This window comes from Lates calcarifer, linkage group LG15 (genome assembly GCF_001640805.2).
Source record: "Lates calcarifer isolate ASB-BC8 linkage group LG15, TLL_Latcal_v3, whole genome shotgun sequence".
In the NCBI taxonomy this organism is placed as follows: Eukaryota; Metazoa; Chordata; class Actinopteri; family Centropomidae; genus Lates; species Lates calcarifer.
The window spans coordinates 30,123,251-30,151,070 of NC_066847.1; the positions used below are offsets into that span (position 1 = coordinate 30,123,251).

At 41.5% G+C, this 27,820-nt stretch overlaps 1 protein-coding gene across 2 annotated transcripts; it reads right to left on the reverse strand.

Moving 5' to 3' along the window:
* Positions 1–312: 312 nt before the first annotated feature.
* klhl32 (kelch-like family member 32) lies at positions 313–27,781 on the reverse strand. Of its 2 annotated transcripts, none has more exons than XM_018682676.2 (11): positions 27,584–27,781; positions 26,001–26,106; positions 23,366–23,543; positions 18,580–18,687; positions 13,731–13,829; positions 10,495–10,710; positions 7,205–7,931; positions 6,938–6,996; positions 4,542–4,734; positions 3,084–3,178; positions 313–1,616 (listed from the first exon to the last, which is right to left on the reverse strand). In XM_018682676.2, the coding sequence occupies exons 2-11, from the start codon at positions 26,096–26,098 to the stop codon at positions 1,455–1,457; spliced, it is 1,935 nt and encodes a 644-aa protein (XP_018538192.1). In that variant the 5' UTR covers positions 26,099–26,106; positions 27,584–27,781; the 3' UTR covers positions 313–1,454. The 2 variants fall into 2 exon arrangements, with proteins under 2 accessions (XP_018538192.1, XP_018538183.1); XM_018682667.2 differs by having other exon boundaries at positions 23,366–23,546.
* Between the last annotated feature and the right edge of the window lie 39 nt (positions 27,782–27,820).

Here is a 27,820-nt window from a genome sequence, read left to right on the forward strand (position 1 = left end):
AGGAGTACTGTTTGTTCCAATTCTCTCTCGCCTTTCCAAGTCGCAGCAATCTCTTGCAATCCGGCTTTAGTTTGCACCTAATCACATGAAGTCTCACTCCTGTCTCCCACAATCACCAAGTCCCATTTTCTGTCATTGCTAGTCATTTTCCAGCCTCATCAAACTGCAATGCATCCCTTCATCTGAGCAGCTCCATGCTGTACTGCATTTCTTCTCTCCCAACAGTATCAGAGGCGGTTGGAGAATTCATACAGATGACTGGCAGCAGAGGTGATGCTTTAAATTAGTGTTCAATTATCTGTTGCTGCTAAATAATTCTCACAGATGACTAGTCACTATCCACTGTTACAGCTATTTGCCTGTCTATAAAAATACATTCCTGAACAGTTTATTTATGTAGCATCTTTATTCTGAAAATGTTCCATGTATTTTCTTTCAGACACATTGTTTTGGACAGATGAGGGAAGTGCAGGGATCATGTTTTTGAAAATCATCATAATGCAGCGTTATTATCGTATCATATACACACTATGGAGAATATTCAGCAGATATTCTCTGAATAATGACAATGACCAGACATTCATTTGAACATAAACAGTCTTAGGTCCTGAGCATAATAAAAATCTCACACTCGCTTACACAGGTTGATATCATACAGACATACATACAGTAGTGTGTCACTGCTCTTGCAGAAACATCAATTAATTTTTACCTTATTTGAACAAAAAAAATTACATGGTCATTTATGCACTGATGAGCTTCAGCCTCAGGCGCTTGACACTTGTTAACCTGATCTGTAATTTCAAGGTACATGCGAGTCAATGAGAAAACAAGCTCTCTCCTCTACATCTTGAAAAACAATACTACATGTTTTTCAAGCCACCAAAGTGATTACAGAGGTTTGATGGAAATGTTATATGGTTATTTTAGCTAGAAAAGCTCTTAAAGCCCTATAATGGGTTTTAAAAAAAGGACAGTTTCTTTGAACTTGTGAACAATTAAGCAATACAGCAATATCTGCTTACCATAAATCACTTAATTGGTAATAGGACTGGCATTTTATTCCTGTCCTCTAAGGTTATTATAATCCCCCTGGAGTTATTTTTTCTTAACTTGCTCATCGCATCTTCACTGGACATCATGAATGGTGTCTGTCTTTGGGGAAATACAACAGTAATGCTGTATTATTGTGACAGCTGCTTGTATCCCAGTTTCCTTGAAGCTTGCAGAACACCATGGCTCTTGTAGATAAGGAAAGTCAAGTTATTACATTTGGGTTTCAAAGAAATCCCTGTGCACTCATGTGACAGAGGTGGCAGGATACAGATGAGTACTACGATCAGGAACATTTTTGTTAGTCACATTTGAAAATGCTGACTTTCCAGAGTTGAGCTGAGGCTCCTTCATCCTCTGATTATGTGTTCATGTTGTCTGACATTTTGTTCATCAGTGGTTTAAACAGTACCAATCCTGTGATGGGGTACTTGTAGAGTTTGTAAATTTGGGCAGGTAAAGTAAGGAGCAGGGAGGAAACAAGTTGCTATACCATTGGAGGCGAATGGCAATGTTGGCCCGTAGAAAACCTCCTCTTTCCCCTCGTTGCTCAGGTCCAACACCTGGAAAGAAGATATTTGTAAAGCACCATGTGGTTCACCTCACAAATTAGCCTCAAGCACATCAGTTGTAAATATGACATAGTGGTTTGTGTAACAAGAGTAGGTTTTGGCCATGCTAGCACCGTGGCAATGTCCGTCTGTCTGTTGTTCAGTCCACCACTTTAATCAAGACCAAAATATCTCAGTAGCTACTAGCTGGACTGGCATGAAATTCTGTACAGACGTGTGGAAGATGAATCCTAATGACTTCTGTGATCCCTTGACTATTCCTCTAGCACCACCATGAGGGTGGCATGTGGTTTTGAGTGAAATGTCTCAACAACTATTGGATGGATTGCCATGAAATCTGGTGCACACATTCATGCCATTCTCAGGATAAATTGTACATCTCATCTAGTGACTATGACCAAATTCTAAAAAAAAAACTACATCCCCCATCAGCTTCAGCTACACTTTGTATTTTCTTAGTTTAATATGTTAGCATGCTAATTTAGTATTAGTTTGATATGTTAGCATGCTACCATACTCATATATAGCAGTGAACATGGTAAACATTATACCTGTTATATATCAGCACATTAGCATTGTCAGTGTGAGCATGTTAGTATGCCAGTGTTAGCATTTTATTCAAAACCCTGCTGTCCCAAAGTACAGCCTCAGAGCTGCTAGCATGGCTGCTTGTATTACTATCCCTCCACTGCAGATTAACAAGTAAACATGTCCAGGAAAATACAAAAAGACCATAACTTTGGATAATAACCATCTGATTTGAATAACTGAATGAATGACTGAATGGCTGCCGAATCCTTATATTACACAAGTACTGACTGTTTTTAAACAGACTTGAAATAACTGTGAGCCTATGCTTTAAATTGAAGCCACTCCATGTCCATTACAGCAGAAGAAGACAGAATTGGCCTTGGCCTTTATATTCATTGTAGTAATAGTCATTCAATTAACAAGTTCATCAAAAGTCTCATAAATTCCTCCACAGTTTACAATCAGTATCCACTCTACCTGTTAGTTTGTGATATTACTTAAATATATTTTACTGAGACAGTCATCACATTAAGTAATGTGTGCTTAACTTGTATTATAATACAATATTTCTGACAGTATTTGAAAACTGAATTACAACAAATCTTTTCAACTATGTTAGACAACTGTTAGACATCTTCAGTGGTACTTTTTTTGAAATGAAGGTAAAATTAGGCTGGTGGAAGTAAAAGACTGGTATTCTTCAGAAACTCTGGGCCCTGCTCATTGCTTAACAATACAAGATGTGTGGTGTAATTTAGTGCAATGGATTTTTTTGTAATCAGTGTGCTGGTGTTTCACCTCACTGTATGATCAGCATGTGAATAGCACAGGATAGCTGTATTCACATCACTTATTTATATCACATATCTGATCATTGGGAAGTATCACAATAATTATAAAGCTGAATCTAAAAGCCACATCTCTCACCTGAATGCATGCCAGAGGCTCGTTGGTCCAAATGGAGTACCCTCCAACCACATAGATCCTGTCATCATGGACGGCTATTCCAGACTCATTTTGACCTGAGGAGGACAGAGCCGACACAATGCTTCACTGTGCCAAGCAGAGGGCAATCTGACAATATGACTTCCACGTCCCCCAAGAGGCAGAGAGGGAGATAAATGGAGAAAGATGGGGCAAGGGCAGGAGTGTATGGAGAGTTAAGATTGAGCTCCTGTTCTCTCTCCTGTGACTTTGTCTCAAACTTTCACAGATATAATAGGAGGAAAGGATCCTACAACAAATGAATGTCATACAGGAGGAGAGATGGAGAGGGGAATAGTAAAGTTACCTGAACTTAAAGCATTTGAATCTTCATTAAAGACTACAGCAGTGCATTATAACATGAGTTAACATGGCCACATCCCACATATAGGCACGGATTGTCTCTTGTGTCTGTAGTCCATGTAGAGATACATGTATATATATGTTTTCATTGTACATTAATCTACCACCCCCTCACCAGCGTGGAGGCATTATGTGTAATGTATTTATGTAATGAGAGAGGGAAAGCAGAGAGCTTCATTCAACCTATGTTTCCAAGTAAAACATACAGTACGTTATTGGAATTAAAAATGCACTGTGTCTATGATGAATTAGTATCAAAGCCACTAAACATTTGGTTTCAAATCTTAACTGTTTCTCTCTTAAATACTCATGGCTATAAAAGCTACAGTCAAAGTTAAAGTTTGGAGACAAAACATAATTTATGTATTAAGACTTTTACACAGTGGTTAGTGCAGATTGATTTCTTCAGATACAGTATCTGCTCTAAAAACAATATTTGTAGTAATGTCTCCCCTAAAATATTTTGTTATAGAAGTGGCTTAGTCTGCGGTGTATTTTCAGCGGCACAGACACTAATGAATGATAACAGAAAAAGGATTTTATAGGAATTATGGGAATATTATAGCAATACAACAACAACAGTGTCTCTATGAGCCACCTGCTCTTCTGTGACTACATATTGCAACTTGTCACTGATCATGAGGGTGACACGTATGACACGCATGTCACTCCCCTGAACTCTTAAATTTATCAACTACTGATATTTCAGAGCCATAGATTCTAACAAACCTGCACAAACCTCAGTCAGATAAAGGCACACTAGATTTACATATGTTCAACTCAACAACCCCTCTGCCCCTGCACTCTCTCTGCTGCTAGGGGATGGAAAGTGTGGATGGCAGGTTAACAGGGTCGATGCATTTTGGTCATTTTGCTACCCCCTCCACCACCCCCCGGATCGTCCACTGCATGAACGTGGTATTTATCTTCTTATCTAAATCTCAGCAAAAAAGCAAAGAATGTCTGTATCAATCATCGTCGGTGTGAATTTAAATGTGTTCTGCATGATTATATGTGTGGCTCCTTCAGTTTGCCCACCCGTGAGGAGGCTAAAGGAGCAGCGAGTCCACTGGTCCAGGTCCATGTTGTAAGAGTCGATGTGGCGGACGAGGATGCGGTCATTGTTGTAGTCCAGGTCGTTACCACCCAGCACATAGAGCTGCCTCCTTACTGCCGCCATGACGTGGTAAACTCGCCTCTGTAACATGGGACTGCGGGCCAACCACTGGTCCTGAGGAGGAGGAGGTGGTTAAAGCAGATGGAGGGGAAAGAAAGAATGGAGAAAATGATGCGATGCAGATGATGATGAGAAGGAGGTGAGATGTAGTATGAAGAGGGAGGGAGAGAGAAACACAGGGTGGGAAGGGAAGGAGGATGAATAAGAAGATTAATATTTAAGCATATCCATGCATGGGTAATTGATGTATGCTCAGTGCTAGATAAATAACGTGACACTAGAGCTCTGGTTTGTACTAATGACTTCCCTCCCTATTTCTAATCATATGTTTCAGCCACTCCATTTTACACAGAGGATCCTTGCTCATTTCACTAAGTGTGTTGAAGCTTATTTTGTGTCAGTGTGTGTGTGTGTGAGTGCTTGATTGAGGCAGAGAATGAGAGTGTGCGTGTATGTCTGTGTGTGTGTCTGCTGGGAGCTGACGGGTGGCCATCTGTTGAGGGTAGAGTGGGTGGGGGGTTGCTGTTGCTCTGGCAGGTGAATGTAGATTCATGGTGAATACAAATGAGACTCTCTCCCTCTCTCTTTCACTTGCTTCTTCACTCCCTCGCTTCCACGTCGACATGTACAAACACAGACCCATATGGATATGCACCTTACACTTATACACACTGCATACCTCTATACTATATACAGCCTCACCAAGATCTGGGCCTCTTTAACAGCTGGCTCATAACATACACAAACAGAGACTGCCGCTTACTACATTCCACTGTAATGAGCTGTGTGTGAGTACTGCAAATGCAGAAATGATATTTGATAAAATTCATTCTTGTCCATTCACTAAGAGAGTGCAACAAAATAGATATATGTCTATATGACTGTTCACTTTGTATTAAGGATAAAAGCTAGACAAAATATTTGGAAGAGTGACATTAAAGGACAAGTACAGCCAATAAGCATGAATTAATTGCAACTTACTGCTGATTATATTCTAAAGTAAGCCACAGAGTTTCAAAGAAATGTATGTAGTTTTCTTATTTTCCTGGGTTCTTTTGGTTTCCATTAATTTCCATATGGTGTGAAAATCAATTAGCAGACTCTTGACTCTTGCCTGTTGTGTAATCCATCACAGTAAACATAAGATCTGCATTAATGTTCTCAAAAAAGCCATTATTGTTACACTGATGTACTTTAAGTATAGATTCTTTTTCAAAAGCATGCACTTCACCACCTCAAACAGTAATATTACTTTAACAAAAATGACTTCAACTGTAAAGTAACTGTAAAGTTTTATATATGCTGCTCACCCTCTCTCTCCTTACACCAAAAAATACTCTGTCCATAAAATGTTTTATAGTGGAAAAACACAGTTGAGCAAGAGATGGAAGGTAGTTTGTCCAGGACAGAAAGACGTGCTACTGTACAGTATGTACTGTAGGTGGACAGAAAAGGCAGTTGCAGAATTAGCATATGGAGAAACAGCTACACTTGAAGTATTGAGAGGAACTTTGTTATCAGACCAGTGTGTTTTGGCTTGTAGCCTTTATCAGTGGCGCTCAGAAGCTCAAACGCTTTGGTTTGACACTTAAGAAGTTGTTCTTAATAGTTAGTGTTATTAAAGTTTTGACTTCTTCCGTACAGGACTGAATGAAATCCGACGGCTGTCTGAGGGGGTGAGAAAATACATTTAGATCTTTATTAATCTTTTTCTTTTGGCCATTTGGGGACAGTGGGTAAAAAAATGATTCAAATGTGTTAGCAAACATTTGCTTCTTACACAGCCAGAGAAAACAGAGCAACATTCGTATTCATCTGGAGTCCTGTCTCAGGTGATCTTACAAGTATAAGTCCAGTGTTCTCTTCACTCTATTTCTGGTCTCCAGCAAGTCTTTATCTGCTATGTGTGCCATCTAGTGTGTGTCATTTGGAGTTGGTGTGATAAATCAGTGCTCATGAAAGGAAACCTAAACACTAAAGTTATAGGCTGTAAAACCAAAACACTGTGTTAACAGATGCTAAAAAGCTCCACAGAACTGAGGGGAACCACAATTTGATAATAATGCATCATGCATCTCTTTTACATAGTAACTTGGTCTATTGTTAATATAAAAATACTGGTAGTGCAGCTTTAAATTCTAATTTAATATATGAAACTCTACACAGGATGGTTTCAAATATGGCCAGCAGTGATATAGTATAGTAGATTATAAGTGTGCTTGACTTACTGTGTTAACTGTTATAATTTCATAGTTACCTGTTCTGGGTCGTACACCATTAGTCGATTCTGGTACTGAGCTGTGTTTGTCACCCCACCTGTAACACAAAGGAACAGCACCCTGATCTTTCAGAGTGAAAGACTGTGGTACAAATATGCTTGAAGCAGTGTGTGTCTAAACTAAATGAGAAGAGTTTGTCTATCCATGTACAGTATATGTACAGGTATGTGTAGAATTAAGGTAAAAATAATACACATGGGAGAGTGGGTGTATATCTGGAGTTCTTCTTCCCAATCATTGTGTACCTGAGACCCACAGCAGGTTGTCAGCCACACAGCCGGCGTGGCAGGACAGTGAGCGGTCAAAGGGTTGGACAAACATCCATTTGTTCCTCTTGGGACAGTAGCGCTCCACAGAGGGCAGCACCTGCCTCAGCTCGTTTCTGCCCCCCACTGCGTAGAGGTACTGACCAAGAGCTCCCAAGACAAAGTGTTCTCTGCAGGCCTTCATGGGGGCTATCTCAGTCCACCGGTTGCCCCTGGGGTCGTACCTACAGGCAGTCCTTACTGCACACGTCCTCCCGGTGGCGTGCTCCACCTCACCGCCCACAACAAACAGGAAGTTCCCCATGACAGCCACACAGTGGTGACTGCGCCCGGTGGGCATGGGCGCCAGCTCGCTCCAGTTCGACCCACCTGCGACACGTACGTGCTCCTGCGCAGCTGGGTTGAAGTACCGCAGCTCCCTCACTCTGCTCACCTCCCGCTTCCGCCCTCCAACTATGTAGAGGGTGAGGGACTGGAAGCGAGGCCTGGTGCGGGCTGACTGGCGGAGAGGCTGGGCAAAGGTGGCGTGATGGTAGTCTAGGGCCTCGTCCACCAGGGCGGCAGCGGTGGGGCTGGACTGGACCAGAGGGTGGCTATTGGCAAGGTGGTGCAGAGTGGGGACGTCCATCAGGCCATAGCGGACATGTTGGAGGAGATCCTCAGTGTACTGGTAGCGACAGTCATGTTCCAACCACAGAACGACCAACTAGAGACAGAAAGAGAAAGGAAGAACAGTTATAGACAGTACCAACTGTCATTCCCACCTTCATGAAAAGGAAAAGTGTCCTATAATATAGTGAGCCTATAATATAATTCAAGTTCAAAATGGCCTGTTTTTCGCCAGGAGTCGGTGGTGGCCATTGTTCATGATACAAGAGGTTGGAATATAACAGCTCTATCAAAATAAAGTTTAATTTGAGGTACTACCTTAAATTATTTGTGTTTTACCTTTTCATTTATTATTGGTAAAATGAGTTGAACCAATTCAATACTGTTGTGTTATTTTTTCAAGTCAAGGGAAAGGTCCTCCAACCCTGAAGAGGGTCTTGCATTTTTAAAAATACAGTTCAGCTTGCTCCCATTCCTGATCATTTTCATACAGTCCCTTAAAAAGAGGGTGGGAAGAATCAGGAAGTTAGGGTATGCCAAGACAAGAGGTTAAGAACAGAGACATTGAGGAGGGAATAAAAGGTGCAAGAGAAAAGGAAAGGAAACAAGGAGACAGCTTATAGTGAGGATAAGAACAATGAAAAGTTAGGGGAATGAACGAGAAGGGAGCAGGGAAAGAAAACATAAGTATCTAAGAAAAACCAAGTGAAGGACTGCTAATCATAATTGTTTCTCTAGACACCTATAGGCTATTATGGCAAGGCTGAGGCAAGCACTGCGTCCATACTCGCCAACACATAAACACACATCCACACACACAAGCACGCACACACTTGAGCACTTATTAATCAGCAGCATTCAATATACAGACTGTAAATATCCACAGGCTCCTTCCTTTGTTTAATGCAGGCAAACTGGGTTCCTGAGAAGCGATTTAATTGAACTTGAGAGCAGTGCAAGGTTATTTAGCTGCAATGAGGTGTGAATGTGGGTGAGATGACTGGAGATCACTGATGCCATTATCAGGAGAACAAAGTGGTTTTTAACATAATCTGTGCAGAGACAGAGCAAGTTTTTATAGGCCAATGGAGACAGGCAGCAACAAGGACGACCATGGACAAATATTGAACAAAATTTAGCGTGTTACGACAGAAACCATCACACAGCATTTAGTGCATGATGTATGTGTGTTTACATTTTCCTAGCTGTCCAAAACTAACAGTTTTTCCTTTATCTCCCCTTCAATCCACTCTCAATTTGTGAATATGCAACAAACATGCAGGATGCAGTCAGGATTGTCTTTTTGTGGTATCTGTGCCACTCTCCTGTCTCTACCTCCCTTTCTCTATCGCTCTCCCCGCCTCTCTCCTCCTCATAGTTCTGAAGTGACAGTGTGTGTGTGTGTGTGTGTGTGTGTGTGTGTGTGTGTGTGTGTGTGTGTGCGTGCACTATGGCAGCTGACTGTGAAGGTCACGCTGCATCACACAACTTCCTCAGGGCACAGAATAAATCAACTCCTTCTCCCTCCTTCCCCTCCGTACCAAAAGAGAAAGTGGGAGAGAGAGTGTGTGTGCCTGTGTGTGTGAAAAGGAGGGAGTGTGAGCAAAAGAGATAGTGAGGGAGAGAGGTAAAGGGAGGCGGGAGGGGGGTGGGGGCTACAGAAACGCAGAGCAATGGATGGCAGGAAAGAAGAGAGAAAGAGGAAAGACAAAAAAAAAAAAAAACAAAGCCAGAGAAAATGTGATTTCCAGAGTGTGAGAGACTCTAAGAAAACTCTGAGTGACAATGATTGACGGCCAAGCTATATCTGTCCGGTATTGGCGTGCACAGTCACCCCCACCCCCACCCCCACCCCCGCCACCCCACCCCCCCCCAACCCCACTCTTTCGAACGATGGCCCCCGCTTGCCGTTCGCTTCCGTCTGATGCCCAAATTAACCTTCTGGGCGAAGTGAAGGAGGCCCAAAGCAGCCTAATCAGAGGCTGATTATGGCGGCGGCGGCTGGCTAAAGGGTCAGGGTAATTGTGCCATCAGAGGCCTGATTGTTTTCAATCAGACGGGCGGCCGAGTGACAGCTGGGGGATTGGGGCCCTGATGGAGCCGCGGTGGGCCTAATCAGAGAAGAGAAGGGGAGAAAGACAGAGAGGGAGAGAGATCTGGGGGGTGAGGGGTGGGAGGGAGGGAGGAGGGGAGGCTGATTGGTGCAAATGAACAGTCAAAACGGCGAGTCCCCACGATGCACTGCCGCTCCACTCCACAGTCCTGGCGGTTCATCACGTATGCACACACACACATACATGGACTGACAGTCTCACATACATGAACACATAATAAGAAACAGTCCTTCCTTTTGCAAACCCTCATTAATATAAACAAACAGTGTAAGATATGCAGATGGCTGTGTTTAGGTTGTTGTTTATCAATCTGAGTGTTAGCTATATGTTCTGCAATGCATTTATATTTGTGTGTGTGTTTATTCTATGCTGAATAGTTTGGTGCCAAGATGAAATTTGTTCAGGTTTCTCAGTTTATTTTTCATCAAAATATCACATTAACACTACGCTTTAACACCTTAATACTGCATTTCCTCATGTCTCTAGTTGAAAGGAAATCCTGTGACCACACACGTACACACAAATGCACACACACACTCCCAGTACCTTCCATATCTCCTCCTCACTGAGGGAGGTGAGGCGGTCGCTCTTCAGCACCTCCCTGAGGAGGCGGTAGGGCAGCTGCAGGGCCTCATCCTGCCGGCTCTGGCTCAACTCAGACAGATGCTCCACCAGGAAGCCCACCACGGCCTCCTCTAAGGCAGGGAGGTGGAACAGGTCGGCCACGCGGTACAGCTCCAGGTAGTTTACGCTGCTCAGTTCCTGCAGGATGAATAAACAGTAAACATACAGATGAATGCGCGTCTTCACCATTTACATAAAAAGGATTCAGAGACAGCTGTTGTATGTCACATTCATATTGCACTTAAAATTTGCTGATTTTTTTCAATTTATTCAGCAGAGGTGATCATTGTACTTCTGTATAATGACAATAAAGCTGACTCTGATATACAATCATCCCCCACACATATATTACATAGTATGGGTACCCATCATGTGTGCAAATCAGACACACACGCACACACTCACATATATATACATAAACTGTGGGTTTATTTCAGGGTCACAGTTAAATAACAACAATGAAGATGCCAAATGTGGAGACACACACAGAAAAGACATAAATAAAATAAACTGAGGTCTGACTAGTGGAATAAGACTGCCATCTTCTGGTTGTCCCTCAGCACATGCAGTACAAACATGCATCAGTGAGTCCCTCCTACTACTGTTCACCTATATATACCAATATTGTAATACCTTAATGGATCAGCTATTCACATTTATAAGATGCTATTTTTTGCACTGAAACTCACTACATTTCAATGTTCCTCCTGTTTCCATTTTACAGAAAAAGTATATAGTGTATTTTAATTTTAAAAATTACTGAATCAGGATTTAAGATGAAGGAATTTAAAGGTCTTCAGAAAAATATGAGAATGTTAACTGTACAAATAGCAACAACAACAGTTGCATATACTTACCAGTCAAAATGTTTCATTAGAATCATTTCAGATAAAGGACTTACAGTGCTATACACAGCAAGTGTAGCATTGATCTGTTATTCAATAATCAGTTAACTGAATTCTGCACAGCTGCATACATCATATTGCAGACTGGCTGATATATCTAATTGTCAATCAGCTGGTGCAGTGTGTACTGGGAAATCAATGTTATTGGTCCGGTCTTAGCTTCTACTATCTCAACAAAGTAAACAGCAAATATAACAGTCAGCTGATATGACTTGTGATGAGCACACCCCCATGTTAATCAGGTAAAGAGATGGACAAACAGGAAACTCAAGACTTATTCAGGGGTACGTTGTTTTGTTTACAGGAAGATATTTGCTAGTCAGTACAAACTCACAGACATGAGGCTTTTGCAACCACCAGATGGCACATTAGAGCAACGTTTAACATTGTGATGTAACTGTAAGGACTCAAATGGCAAAATACAGTTAAAAAAAAAAAAAAAAAAAAGATTACAGTCTGGTGGCATGGATCTACAGACACCATCACCACATATGAGGGAAACAGTACATGCAAAGTAGTGTATAGAGTATGTAGGGTAATTTAATTAAGTGATTCTAAAACCAGTGCAAAATGCATGAAGTCCAGTGAAACATATAAAAACTGTGTATAAAAAGCCTTTGAGTGATTCTGCAATAACCTCAACCTGATTTGTCTTTATCTACAGAAGCTTCTGTCTGTATACCCAGAGGACAGCAGGCTGACTTTGCCTCTGTTCCAACAGATTCATCTTGGTCTCTGTCATAAAATACATGAAATAGGCAACAGGGTGGCCTAGTTCTCGAAGAAATCTGGACTCAGGCACTTTAGCTGACAAGTATCCATCCTGTTGAAGTGTCCTTGAGCAACACACTGAATCTGGATTCTGTTTTCTAACTGAGTCTGACCTGTAACCTCCCTGTGGAGGAGGACACACTGGACCATTAATTACAGATTGCTGTAGTTTGGAGATTCACAATTACAGCTCATGTTTAGCACATGAATTAGTTTTGATGTTAGACTTTGCAGTGATATTAGCTTGGGGGAATAGTTCAACATTTTAGGGGATGTTCTTATTTCCTGTCTTGGTGAGGTAGATGAGAAGATTGATACCGCAAAATATCAAGCTAGAGACAGTTATCTTAATTCAGCATAAAGACTGAAAACTGGGACAGCAACTAACCTAGCTATGTCAAATGGTAAAGAAAATCCACCTACCAACACCTTTTAAGCTCACTAATTAGCATATATTTAATTTTTAAAGACAAGAAGTGAGTGTGCCTATTCAAGAAGAAACCAAGAACACACAGTTAAAACTACAACTGGTTTTTTGTACCAGTTAAACAAACAATATATAATGTGTTCATCCAGTCTTTGTTTTTAAGCTAAGTTAACTATCTACTGGTTCTAGCAGACAGACTTAAGAGTGGTATCAATCCTCTTGTATAACTGTGCAAGGAGGCTATAAGTGTATTTCCCAAAATGAGCCTTATGTTAATGATGTTACTGTTGCTGCGCTCAGCAAAACTGAGAACAGAAATTAGAGAGGGAGGATCACATGCAATGCTCATTTTACAAACCGCTATCTCAGTAATGATCTGGGTTTTGGAGTTTCCATTCTCCATGTTTGTGACCAGGATTGTGCCAAAAGAAATCTGAATGCGCTGGCCTGTAAACATCTTGCCCAGATTTCTGTCATTATCCTGTGTTTGCACACAAAAAACATACAGGATGAATGATGTTGGTACAGGTGACAGCCTAATGGTGGTAACTTGTCTTTAATGAATGTTTACTCTGGTGAGAAGACGAAGAGTCCAGGTCAGTATTTTACACAGCTAGTATCAATATAGTCAACATAATCTCAATGTAAAATTACAGTTTCCCATGGAACAGGGCAATTCTATAACCTGAAAGTCCTGGTACATGCTGCTTTGCCAAAGACAAGTATTAGTATTAGTATTCCCCAGAAAACTCATATTATACTCTAGTGCACTTGAGAACCAGATTCTGATACTAATTTAATAAACATGTGAAATAAGTTGTTACACAAAAGCTATCCCACTTCAAGTTAAGTGGCCCATTTGAGATTTCCTTGCTAGTCTGTGCAGGCAGAATTAAATCAACGGACTGTTCCTGAGTCGAACACACCTCTCAAAGATATTACAAGATTTTCATTATTCTGATGGAATATGGATGGATGAGTGAAGTGGTTTATTCCTCTGATTCCTCTTATTATGTCCCCAGCTCATACACAAGGACAGCTGCACATGTGTGTACCTGGATGAGGTAGTGGGAGCAGAGACTGAGGAGCTCCAGCAGCTGAAGGTGGCTGCCTGCAGACAGGACGTCCTGGATCACCGCTGGCTCTAGCAGAATCTGGGCAGAGGAGATAAACAAGGTCACTAGGTTTCTTTTTTTAATTTACCTTTTTCTGAGTATCACTTTCACTGCATTTGAATTGCAGGTAGTTTTCAGACACACTGATTTTAAAGGCATTCTAGTATTTGCTTTTCAAAAATAATCTAATTTATATTGTTATCACCTCTGCCAAAGAGATTATTTTTTCACCCATGTCTGTTTGTTTATTTGTCAGCAGGATTACACAAAAAGTACTGAACCAATTTGCACTAAACTTAGTGGAGGACTGGCACATGAGCCAGGGAAGAACCCATTTAATTTTGGTGTGGTTCTGGTTAAAGGGGCTGATCCAGGAATTGGAAATGTTTATTACTTTCCTCAACACTGCAAGATGGGGCATTTTTCACTTTGGTGGAGGTACATATGCTTCTGAATGCCATTCTAGTTTTTTATCATGTTATAAATTTTGAGTATTCTACATCAAATCTGCTTCATTTATTTTCTCCAATTAAGGCTCCTACTCTTGTTTTTTCTCAAAAAATTGTTGTGAAAACCATTCACCTTCTAATGTTTTTATAGTCAAGTATCATATTTTTTGTTCATTGCTTGCAGTACCAGACAATAGCAAGTAGGCACTGTTGTGTCATGGATCCAACATATCAACACAGACACTCCAGCTTCCTCCCACAGTCCAAAGACATGCAGTTTAGGTTAACTGGTGCCCAAAGGTGTGAACGTGAGTGTGACTGGTTGGTTGCCTATATGTGTTGACCCAGAGATGGACTGGTGATCTGTGTGTACCCCGGCTCCAGTATTTGCAAGTTTACCTGGTTGGTAAAAAAACTGAGTTGCAATAAGATAATGAGTGTAAATTGTGTGAATTATGGAGCTGACTAATGTAGCAGTAGCAGTCTCAGTGGAACACAGCACAATATCTATGAAAATGAAGTGTACTGGACTATGTTAAACAATATCAGTAATTTTTGAAAACATAGTGTACTGTATCTCTAATTTCCAATTTGCTTCACTTTTTTGTCTGGGTTATGGTTCATTTTAGGTTTTATTTTTTATGATGTTGCGATAGAAACAGGGAAAGTGAGTGCGACAGACTGCATGGCATACCAAAAATTGCTCTATCAATGTGCTTGATTCACCATTATCATCCTCTCAGCAAAGCAACACGTTCACATAATTATTACAGCACTGATACTGCCAAAATGCTTCCTGCTGAGCTGAATGAACAGCAGCTGAAATTATCTGCTGAAAGCTTCCTTCTGTTTCCTCCATATTACCCACCCATATGCAACATAAAGCTCTGTAACACAGCCAAGTAATATTGCTGTGCTCTTGGGAGCAAAGCCAGGTAATACCAATATATGTATGGAGGGTAAGCTGTCATCTTTGTGTGAGCAAACTCACAGGACCACATGGAGTTAAATATTCCATTAATCACTGGAGTAATAACCCAATCAGACTAGACATGCATCATGTAACCTCTCACACAGTGGGCCCACCTACTCCAAATGAAATTTTGTTTGGTTTTAAAAGGCAGGAACAAACCTTTGATAATCCATTCAGCAGCCTGCCCTACATAGCCACAGAGCTGTGACTGTATCAGCAGTGAAAGTGAGAAAAATCACTAAAATGTCTACTCATTATTTATGATTTTTGAAAACAGAAAAAGCAGTCTGTGTTTTTCATCTCAGTAGAACAAATCTGAATACAAATGTATTACCTTCTTCTGGTGCATGTTTGTCCGTTTATTCGATGTGAAAAACATTTTAGTCAGCTTTTGTGCTGACTCCCACCAGTTAACCACTTTAGGATTCATGTGAAATCATCAAGCAATTTGTTTAGAATGATAAAATATTTTCCATATAGCTACAGCCACTTAGAACAATTCCCCAGCAAGCTTTGCTGATGAGTATTTTTTTTCTTCTCCGCAATTAGCTGCATCTGGACATTCCCATTTATCACAATGTTGTTTACTGCCAGGCATGGACAGATGTCCATTTAACCACCAGAACAATCAATGGGCTTTCATAAGCTTTACATGTTTAGATGGAAAACAGTGATGAGTGATTCTTTGCCTCAGGATGCATTGGAATAAGCCAATTATTGATTACCAATCAGATCAAATTCTCTTAATGTAAGAGGAAGACTCCAATCTATGGTCCTATTTTAAACACCACTGCTACTTTCATTATAGCATAAGCAATGGGAAAGGTGAGCATAAACAACAAACACTACATTTTCCTTTTCTTCTTTGACTCCATCAGCGTCCTGGCAGGAGGTGGCAGCAACAAAGGCAAATCAAAATAATAGGCTGACTGTAATAACTGTAAATGAATGCTCTTCATACCCTGTTCTACTCTCCACTCCAGAGGCCCACCACATCTAGAGCACTTCAACCTCACACAGCAGAAGTCAGTTTTATAACACCATGGCTGGTTTAGTGTGGGAGTACAGTGAGTTCTTGTGTAAACCGACATTTATTGAGCTTGCTACTTGCAAGCTTTTACCTGGAGTAGAAGACAAAATGAAAGGAGAAACAGATGTCATCTACAGAGGATCTGTCCCATGCAGGCTCACTCTATGTCACTCTTTTAGCCCATGCTCGGAAATTTCATGTTTGTGGGTAATAAAACTGAAACACTACAGGATGTTCCAAATTAATTAACTGAGATCACTGCTGTGTTCTTGGAGTGCAGTGAAAATTTCAGTGAAGTTACTAACTGACTTCCAGTCTGAGAGCAGCCTGTGGCAGAGTGTTTCCTCACTCATGCTGCTGGCCTATGACATGTGGCTGAAGGATTTTAGTAGGTCATTATTTACGGTGTGGGGATAAGCATATTGCCCTCATCTCATCTGCTATCATCTCCTCTGGGCAGACAGGAGCTGAGCCAACCAAAGCAGGGCGGCTTTCAAGCTTGCTGTTGACCTACTTACACTGCCTAACTGATTCACTCTTTGCTCATTTCCACTGTGGAAATAAAATTAGGAGTAATTACAAAGTTCCTGGCCTCTCAGTACACTGCATAATCCACTAGGCTGCTTATTGGACCGAGCATTGCTGGCACTAAAAAGGCCAAGGAAGGTTATTGGAAATGATCACACACTTATTCTCTGTTGATGGGGTGAGAAGGCAAGGATAGCGGCCTCACTCACATGACAGTTGCTGCTTTAGCATGGAAATAAAATACTGTGCTCTTTACTTCTGCTTTCTTGAATTTAATTCTGTTTCTTATTTCGGTCCCAGAATAATGTTCGACAGTGTGACCACAACAAAAGCTGATAGGGCACCTGCATACTCCTGGATAACACAGTATCCAGAGCCATGCTGCAGTAAAGCTCATGCTGCTGAGATTAAAGTGGTAATCTGCAAAATCCATGTTTTGATTTATTTGATTTATTTTTGCTACTTTAGACATGTGTTTAAATGTTTTAGGGAGGAATATTGCACTTTCTACTCCACTAGCAACAGCTGTAGTTATTTGTTATTTGCAAATACAGTTTTTACACACAAAACATGGTTAGCTTTTAAAATGTGATGCTGTAAATAACAATGTAGCCTACAAAATAGTTCACATTTGCTTCCCTTCAACTAGCACCCATATGAAAATTGTGCTAATGCATTATTGCATCTGTAATAATTCAACTAATATTTAAGTCTCAAAGAAACATTACTGCCAGTTAGTTTATGAGCTGGTTGGTTGTTAGCTAGCATATTGTTAGCTGATGGTGTTAGCGGGTGATGTTATAGACAGCTGTATGCTTTGTTGTGTGCAAGTTTGCATGTCATAGTTCATTTTAATGTAAAGCCTGTGACATGTGCCTTTACTAGCACCTGTCTATGGGTAGCATGTTTCTCTAGCATGTGTTAACCAGACAAGTGTTCGGTTGCTTCAGAAGGCTGTGTCGAGGGTGCGTGTGGAGGTAAAGTGGGAGGTGGTTCTGGGAAGTCTGAACATACTACTAAGTCTACTCAGTCTACCTACACGCTTTGTCCACCTGATGACCATGTAGACACAACACTGAAAATGTTACTTTTCTTTTGTAAGTCAGGTCAAAGATTCATGTGTGGAAATATTTCTCATTCTAGACTGTTTGCTCATAAGTGGCTATAAAGGCTGGACTGAGCAGAGCATTTAAATGAGACTGCTTTTCAAGCCAGTGGGGCCATGCAGCAGATGCAGTGTAACCTAAGCAGAAACAATGTGAAACCATGTGAAAGTTACAAGGGCTGACAAAGCAGCAAAGTATCTGCTCTTTGCTTGGAAAAGAGTAGGATTCAAGGACAGTTTAAATGTATATTAGTCAGGATTATAGCATCACCTGACAGTGTGCTCAATAGTACTGTAAAGTATAATGACAGTCAAAATATCATTTAAAATTTGTACTGGGCTTCCATCTAATGTCAAAATGTGTGCTGATATACAATTTTGCTGATAACACTTCTGTACCTTTACTTACATACATTTCTAATTTCACTTACAGAAATAATTTTGAATGCATGCATGACTCTTATTTTTAAGTGAGTATGTTTACTTTGTGGTGCCGCTACTTTTACATTAGGATCTGAATCTTTTGCCACTGCTCTTAAGTGGTTTTTGTTCTGGTGTTTTTGAACAGCACTTCCCATCTATCACCTCCCCGTAAAACACAGTGAAAAGTATTATGATGTCTTTTCCTCAGATTTTCTGTAGATGACATTTGAGTTTTTGAGTTATTGTGGGAAATCACTGTGCTGGCTGTTGCTCATGCTTACCTGTCCGGTGTAGGCGAAGTCTAACGCGTGCTTTAGTCCAACGCTGGTCACTCCTTGCAGAGTCACTTCGTCTGCCTCACTCTCCACCATACACAAGCTGAACATGGCCTGGTGACACATAGCCAAAACATGGAGGTCAGCTGAGGGAATACCACATCATAGATATTTTATCTGGCATTTTGTCTTTGGTTTAAAAAAAGAAAAAAAAAAAAAAAACAGGGACCAACCAATGAAATATTTGATTTGAAAATGCCCAGTAATCATGGGTACTGATGGTAAGGTCAATCCAGCATTGTTCTTCCTGTCCTTCAATGTAGATTCTGTAGGGCTGAATATGTTACATTTATAAGTTGTTACAGCATTAACAGATTAGCTTTGTATGTGCCCGTGCTGAAAAAACAGCATCATAGTTAATCAAAAGTTGCCAGACACAACATCCTAGAACCCTTCTGTATTGATTTACCTGCCTTGGCCCCGGAGGTCAACAGAAATAAATAGCACAATCAGTACTTTCTGTTATACAGCCTCTCTGTCTCTCTCTCCTTCTGTCACACACTCACACACACACATACACAGCCACACGTGTGCACATCGCACTCCATGTGAAATCAAAGCAGCGGACGCAGCATCTGCAGTCTGGCCCTGCTGTGTGTGAGTCCAGCTTGCTGCTTGCTAATCAAAGCTATTGACTGGTGTCACACCATGAGGGGATGACTGAGGCATTGATCAGGGCAGACCAACAAAGCACAGCAGTGTGGAGGGGAAGAGGGAGAGGAGGGTGATGGGTCAAATGTGGCCAAGATTAAGAACCTGCTACCTGTCTCTTTAGTAATGAGGGACAGCAAGGTTATGAAGCTTTATAGTTTATTCTTTTCTCGTTTACAATAGGACAAACAGAAACATCAGTTGCTTTTGAAAACTAGCTATAGCTGGTTTAGGCAATTCCTTCCCCCACAGTTCCCTCGCCTCAGGATAGTGATCTAGCTAACTTGCAATTTCACATATCTTTTTAATCACAATGGCGCTTTGCAGCACAGTCACTCTGCACTATCTCTACTGAGAGACTGGTGTGTAACTGCATTGTAAGATTCAAAGGCTGGCAGGCCGGCCATTTAGCATAGCATCCCTGCCTGTCACGAAAACGACATTCATTCCTCCCAAACCTCATCCCATTCTCCCTGATTCATAGGACAAATGAACTTTAACCAAGCACCAACCCCCTTCTGACGGCAACTGTGATGGGTGAGACAGGGTTGACTTGAGGCCATGCTGGGTTTTAACCACGGCCTGCATGTCTCTCCTCAGAGCTCAGCCCAGTTGATTCACCACTGCGCTAATTAAAAATCTACTGGTCCACTGAGCACAGGAGGGCCTGTGGCTAAACCTGAGGTGTGATGGTGGCTGAGCTGTGGTCAGAGTGCATAAGAGTGTAAAACACAGAAAATTGGATAGAGACATAGGCAGAAAGTAAAAAGCAGAGTGTATGTGATGGAGTCACTGCCTACACTTTGCATGTTCACTTCTATGTTTGCGTGTGAGTGGGGAGGTTGACTGTGTCTGCAGAGCTGTTCGCCTCCAGCGTGAATGCTCCTGACCTTGGTGGAGGAGCTGAGGGAGTGCTGGTGGTGACGGATGGCCCCTCTGACTTAGGATATAGATCCAGCGCAGAGACACATTGAGACGCTCACTGCAGTCCTTTCACATGATGCTGCAGTGGGGAGTGCAGCGCTGCAGTTAGCCTGACCTGATGGCAAAATTTATGTGTGCCTGCCTGAGGAGAGAGGACTCGTGACTCCCTCACACACCCAGAGAAATATTACAGTGTTCAGTGAGATTGTTTTTATGTCTGAGTGAAATATTAACATTTCTCTAAGGGCCTGTGGATATATTTACAGGCAAGTATTTCACAGAAATGGTGATATCCTACATGGAAACCTCTTGCAGTGCCCGAGGCTCAGCTGCTAGAGTTTTGGAAGATGAGTGCAAATACCAGTGGTTTTGGACTGAAGTTGCCAACTGTTGGAATTTTGTGCCAATATTCTTCTCCTTAAAATTTGACCTTTACCATGTCATGAAATAAGCTAAGTTTACAAGGATTCAGGCCATTAAACTAAATTTTACTTTTGCAAAGATAGAAAACCCTGTAAAACCACATCAAAATTATGGGATACATAACCTTTAAAAGATTCAACTAGCACTATTGATGGTATATTAGTATGTTTATGTGTGGTTGGATAAACTCCCCTGTTCTTTTAACTAATTCAGGTTGACCCTGTTAATTGTCATCCAGCTAACTTCCTCAGAGTATTCTGAGAATTGATTTGTTAATCTTAGATGAGGTTTCCTGGGTAACCTCATAAAATAAGGACATAGGTATGCCCTTATTTTGAAATGAAGACAAAAGTAGAAAGTAGAAAGTCAAGAAAAAACATGATCAGCATTCATAGAACTGGATGTGTCCTAATCATAAGATTGCACTTATATGACACTGTTGTGATGGGAGGCCTCCCAGCATGCAGTGTTGCCACAGTTTCACCAGTGACAGTGAACAATTAGCGTGTATAGTTACTGTAAAGTTAATTGGATGCCTAGCACTAATGAAGATCATGTTTGCTCTCTGTACCTTAAACCATGTCCAAAAGCTTTAAGACAGATTTGAAAAACTTAGAAATACATACTTGTATCAAATCACCAACAATGAAATCAAGCTCAATTATCCATGTCTGGAGAACAGGGCTTGGGTCTACCCATAGGCAACCATTGTATTCTTGACTGATTCTGTATTACAATTATATGTATATATAATATGCAAACCCCTAGATCTGTTTACTCTGTGTTGATCTGTGTTGCAGACCTCTTAGCGCCATGTGGTTTCTTGAATACTGCAACAAAAAAAACCTAAGTTGACATGGAAAATTGTTAGATAGGCTTTTTAGCAGCAAATATCTGTAAAGAAAATCCACAAAATTTCAATTTGGGATGGAGTACTGGGTGTAGTAATGAATGTTTGTTCACACACTATAAGAGTTGAGTGTGATACAGCGCTCTGTACATCTCCGTACTTCAAATTATCAAGTCGAGCTGTGTTAGAGGAAACAGTCAAGTGATCAGCTGTTGAGTAAATACTGTACATTCCACCCTAAAATAGCACTGTCCTCATAAAGTAGTGAAAGCAATAACAGAGTTCTGTGTAGTACAGGCTGTACATGCAGCGTGAAACGTTTCTTGGAGACAACAATAGCTTTTGATATGAGTTCTGTCCCGACTGCAGGGCTAGAAGACAACATTCCTGTGTATGACAAAAAAAGAATGGAGAGACTTAGTGTGTGTGTTGTGTTTGTGTGTGTGAATGTGTAAGTGTGTGTGGGCAATCTCGCTGAGGGTGGTGTATGATGCTGGTGTGACTGATTTGGCCATATCTGCCTGAGCTGTCCAGACGTCTTAGTAATGTGACGGTATCGGAAGAGGCAGGTGACACATTCAGGACATGTCCCAGGTAAACAACCCACACTTGGTCAGGTATTTCATTACAATCACTCATGTCCCCTGGGCTAGATAATGTGTTATAATCACCACTACGTGCGCATGCGGGTGTTTGTCTGAGTGTGAAGGAAAGAGCCACAAAGGGAGAGAGAAAAGTTGCTAATCACGACACAGGGCACCTTCATCTCCTCAGTAAATGAACTAAATGAAGCCCAGCAGTGGAGTCAGATGACAAACTGACGATAATGCTGTTAAGAGGAACAGAGGAACAGGGAGGTGGAGTGAGTTTTCTTGCTTACTGTAACAGGCTGATCTAATAATTTGAGCGCTGGAACAACAGTGTTGCTTCGCTCAACTGGGACTTGAAAGAACAGCATTTAAAAACCAAGCTGAAGAACAAAAGGAGAACAAAAGTGAAGAGGACGAACAAAAGGAGGAGAGGAGTGTGACTCGCCCACCCTCAACTCTCTGCAGAGGGAAGTAAAAATAACCTAGACACATACACAAACATTCACACAGGAGGAGTAATCCCTGGGCAACTTGGACATATTTAATCTGCCTCTCATTTTCAAGAGGGATTAATTTCTACTTCCTAATCTGCTCAGTGTCCCTAAATCAAATCTCATCGGTGCACTTTCCCCTGTGCTGCCCATCTCGGCAAATCTCCTGTCTGCCTGTCTGACAGCGTGAGTCTACCTAAAGCTACCTCTGTGGCTTAACTAGAATCAGGCTGAAGCCTCGGCAAGAAACCACACGAAAACAAACACTGTGGCTCGATCCAGGTGGGCTTGTGAAGGATGAGCTGCTGTAGCACTTTTAATTTAGACTGAAGCTTCCTTCATATTTTTGTACCATCTGTGCTTGTAAACCTGACCATTTTCATAACAGGAAAACTCAAATTTCCTTTTTCAAATTGAATTTCTCATTCTTTTCTTGATAGCTTGAACCATTGTGGGACCCTGTAACCTTCCTGTTAATAATCTATGTAAATGAGGTTCTTCAGCTGGTAGTTTTGTGGCAGTTTTAACAATCTACCAGCCTTGAAGATGGTTATGTAACACATTATTGTCACCTCTATCACATCAGCAGTGGGCTACACTGCCTGACTGACACCTGCTTTTTATAGAGTGGCAAATATCAGCTTGATGTGAATGCAATCCTTTCTATCAATCTAACCAATGCATATACAAAACAAAGTTTTTGTGTGTTTAATTATGAACCCACATAATCTTCCTGTTCAACTGCAAATGCTCATTTGAAAAACGCATCATTTTCAAGGTATATAATACAGTCCAGGACTCACCCTGAAGTAATCGCTGCATGCTGCCAGGACGGCTTTGTGGGCGTGGAACTTCTGCTCACCAGCCACCAGAGTGACATCACACAACAGGCCGTCCTTCCTCTGCTGGTTGAGGGCGGAGAGGACAGAGTCCTGGTGGGACTTTGACTGGCAGAGCCTCTGTCCTGTCAGCATCTCCCTACTGCTACAGACACACACACACACACAGAGGAGAAGCATGTATGTACTGTTCTACTACTGGTACGACTACTACCACTATTTCTCTCACTACTACAATTATCTCCATAACACTCCTGCTGTTATTATGACTACTAGTTTAACACTTTAACATACACATCCCCTCTGGGGATAAGACATTTTCTTATTACACATGTGCAGTGACTTTAGGCAAAGTTTTCAAAGATTGTTTTACAGTTTTGGACAGCTAGACAGTTTTGACAGTACCATCGAAACGCACTACATTACATTTTCCCCCTAACAACATGGCTCTATTGATGGCAATGTTGGCTGGTCAGTCCAGACTGAAATATCTCCACAGCTGTTGGATGAATTGCCATGAAACAGCCATGGTGTGTAACCAGCAGGACAACTTATCAAATTTTGTACAGATATTTATGGTGCCCAGAGGATACAATCTAATGACTGTGGTCCACACTTGACTTTTCATCTAGCACCACCAGGGGGTTGGTAGTAGTGGTTTTAAATGAAATGTCTTGATAATGGATGGACTGTCATCTAGTCATGAAATTTGGTTTATAACCAAATGCCTGCAAAACGAATGGCATTTCCATTAGCCTAGCTGTATACTCTTAGTCTTGTTAATACCTTAGTTGTAATATTTTTATGACAAAGCATTTTTTGGCAATTCCAAGTCTGATCTAGAGAAATATTCAATACATTTCATGTTGATATATATTTTCATTATTATTATAAATGTGTTCATGTTGCTAACATCACACAGGGAGGACAGTGGGTGGTAACATATTAAAGTCATTTTCTATTTCTATGCACAAGATGTAAATTATTTATGTCTTTTCCATATTTGAAATTGCATTAAGAATGGAATTAAATGCAATTTAGGCCAGTGACACTTTGCTAATCACACAAATGGCTTTGCTATGAATGACATCTTTTGCTATGAGTGACATTTCCATTATGCCCCCGCACTTACAGAACACTCTCTGCCCATCAGTACATGTCTCACAGTTTTCAAGTCAGATTCTTTACGGTGGATGAGGCAAATGTACTGACTACAAAACATGTCTGAAAGTGTATGGCTGACTGACTGATGGACTGACTGACTGTATGCTGTGGACCCATGTAGCAGCAAATATAATATACTGTGTTTTCAGAATCCTCCTCAGCGCCTCTCTGCTCATACTCATCCATCAGCACCACGCCACCGTGTCCATCCAAATCCATCTCTGTCCACTTACAGTCCCGGATGTCACTCTAAATGCTGCTGTCTGCCAGGAGGCTTGCTCTGTCACCTTCATGGTGATGGGGTTTAAGACACAGGAAATAATGGGTGTATGTTGGTGTGTGTGTGTGCGCACGCTAGGGGCCAGCAGTAGGATGAATGATGAGTCAGGCTGTTTGTTTGATAGTTGGACTCTGCTGGAGGGGGAGCCGAGGGAGAAAAGGACAAAGTTGCCTGCTGGATGAGAAGGACAGGATATGGACGGAGATGGTGTTGAGGAGGGATGGAATGCCCTTGAGCTTGATGATGATGATGATGATGGATACATGAAAATGTACTGATGAAAATATTATCTAACAACTTTGATGTGTGCACATGCTGCAGGTTTTGAGAAACAGACTAACACACTGTTGCTGACAACAGAATATACAAGCTTCCCCTTTAAACACAGTATGCAATTGCTACTCCTAGGTGCTTCTCAGTTACAATAATAACAAAAGAAGTGGTTTAATGACATTGTGAAGTAGAGCAGAATCATGGGAGTTGTTGTCTTCACTACTATTGTCGTAATTGCTATCACTTTCTCTTGGTTAAAATAAGGTTTTTACCAAGAGACAAATTATCTGCGGTGGTCTCCTCTTCTCCAAAACAAATGGGCCAGATGATTAAAACCAGTAAAAACACTGAATAAAGCAGCTTCATGCTACAATTGTCCTGGGTGGGCTGCAAGCCAAGCTGCTGCTAACATTTGCTTAGCTTGTTTCTTTGATACTTTATGAACCAGATGTTCAGGAGGTTTTGAGCAGGAACCAAATTAGAGGTCTACAAAACAAACACAACTGATGATTAAATCCAGAAAAACACTGAATAAAGCAGTTTGACATTACAAAAATCAGTGTTTCTGCAACAACAAAAAACATCCTTTATTCTTCATTCAGTTGAAATGTATAGTTAAAAACATCCAAGACCAAAAAGAGTGTATTCTATAAATGTGGCTTAAAGGCTTAAAGTTTTGAAAATTGCTGGCAACATCTGGGATAATGTACATGTTATACCTTTAAGTGGGTTTACCCTTGTCCAACCTCCACTATATCCAAACAATAAGCCTGGACAAAGGTCTGTTTTTAGTGCTCTCTGTCCCAGAAGCAAGTGGCTCCCTGTCTATGCATATGATAACTGTTACTTGTACAGTGTGCACGGATGGACCACACCACCTACCTGAGGCTGGGTTCAGAAGGCATGCCCCTGGACAAAGGAAGGGGAGATGGTGGTGGAGGTGGAGGGGAGGTGCTGTGTAGTCTCCTCACTGGGCACATACATCAGCCTGATAGGACAGAACAGCATGTCAGCTTTACTCAGTCCATCCACTCGACCCAGTCGCACTGTGACAACCTCCTGTGCAATGTGTGAAAGGATGTAACCATGTGTCAAGCCTAATGCTGACTTCTCCCTTCTCTCAGCTGCACGAGTGTTGACTTTGACAATTCTTATAGCTGTTCTTTCAAGGCCTTTTCATGTAAAGAACAGGCGCTGTGACAACCACAGGCAGCTCGACTTCAGAGAAGAGAATAACAAGCTCAGCACTTCTCAAAACAAGCTGGGAGTCCAAATTACACCAAGTCCTTCTGGTGTAGCTACAACCTTGACATAATGTGCTACACACCTGAATCTGATATCCCACAGTCTCCTGTGAGATAATACTCAGCAGCACTAGAGGGAAACAGAGGTCAGCACAGATGCACTCTGAAATCCAAGCTGCTCTGGATACTCTGATTGAAACACTACTCACTCACTGTAAAATAAGTCATCCCAGGCCCTCTCGTATGGTTATTTCATGGAAGGAGGTCTATGTATGTATGTGGTTCACCTTGTATGCGTGTATGCAGGGCTGAGTGCACTACTGGCTGCACCTGAATGTAGTCCCCAGCAAGATTTAGTTATTGATTGGTGCACGAGTGACCTTCAGACGCACTGCCACAGGCAACTGCTACTGATTGATGAGGGAGAGCGGGAGCTTATCCTTCAGTCGTGAGTCTGGCCCCAATACAGACCAACACAAGCTGCGCACATTTCACATCTTTGTCTAAATAAGGTTTTGATTACGTAGCTCTAAGAATGAAAATAGTGGAAATGTTTAAAAATAAATATGGGGAAAAAAATAATGGAAATATTTGCAACATATACATCAGGAGTGCTAATCACGACTGTGTTCCATGGGCCATTTGAAAGTGGAGTTTCAAAAAATTATACATATATCTATCTATATACATATATATAGATATAGATATATATGAAAAACATTGAGTTCCAGCCTCATACATATCCGCATATCCGGAGGGTGGAAATGTTTAGGATCTGATAATCACAACAAGTGGGCCATTGTTCCCTGCAAAACACTGTAATCTCCTGCCTGAAAACTACCACCGTGGTCAGTGTTTTCTTTTACGCACAAGAGACAATTAGGATTTACGCACGAATAGCGCGCAGAGGACTGAAGTGGGAAGAAGGATGAAGGTTTGAGTTGCCAAATAAGCAGATACCATTAGTGCATTAATTGTCACGTTCCAAAAGCTCCCAGCTGTCAAAAGGTCTCCTAGCAACAGGCCAGCGCCTCGGTCCACAAACTATGGGGACGGAGAACAGAACAGCCTCCCCCGTACGAGCAGAATAAATCCTGTTGCATTCACCGCAGAGCGCGCTCAGACAATCCACAATAAATTCTATTTAAAGCACCTTTCTGCTTTGCTGGAATTTATTATATTCAGCTCCTTCTTATCTTAATGTGCCACAAGCTTACGCACCTCATATGAGTGTGTTCTGAGTCAGTCCCGTCCCCTTTGGCGGCGCCTCCGCGACATATGTCATTTGATGTTCGAGGTTGGTCTCTTTTACGTCCGCGACGAGAGGAAGGAAGAGCGCAGCGACGAGCAGATGCGCCCAGTTATCACGGACACTTTCTTGGTTACGCTGTAGCACCTAAATTGTACATTGTAACCCCGCCTCTCTACGGCGGTCACATGAATATAGACATAGAGGGG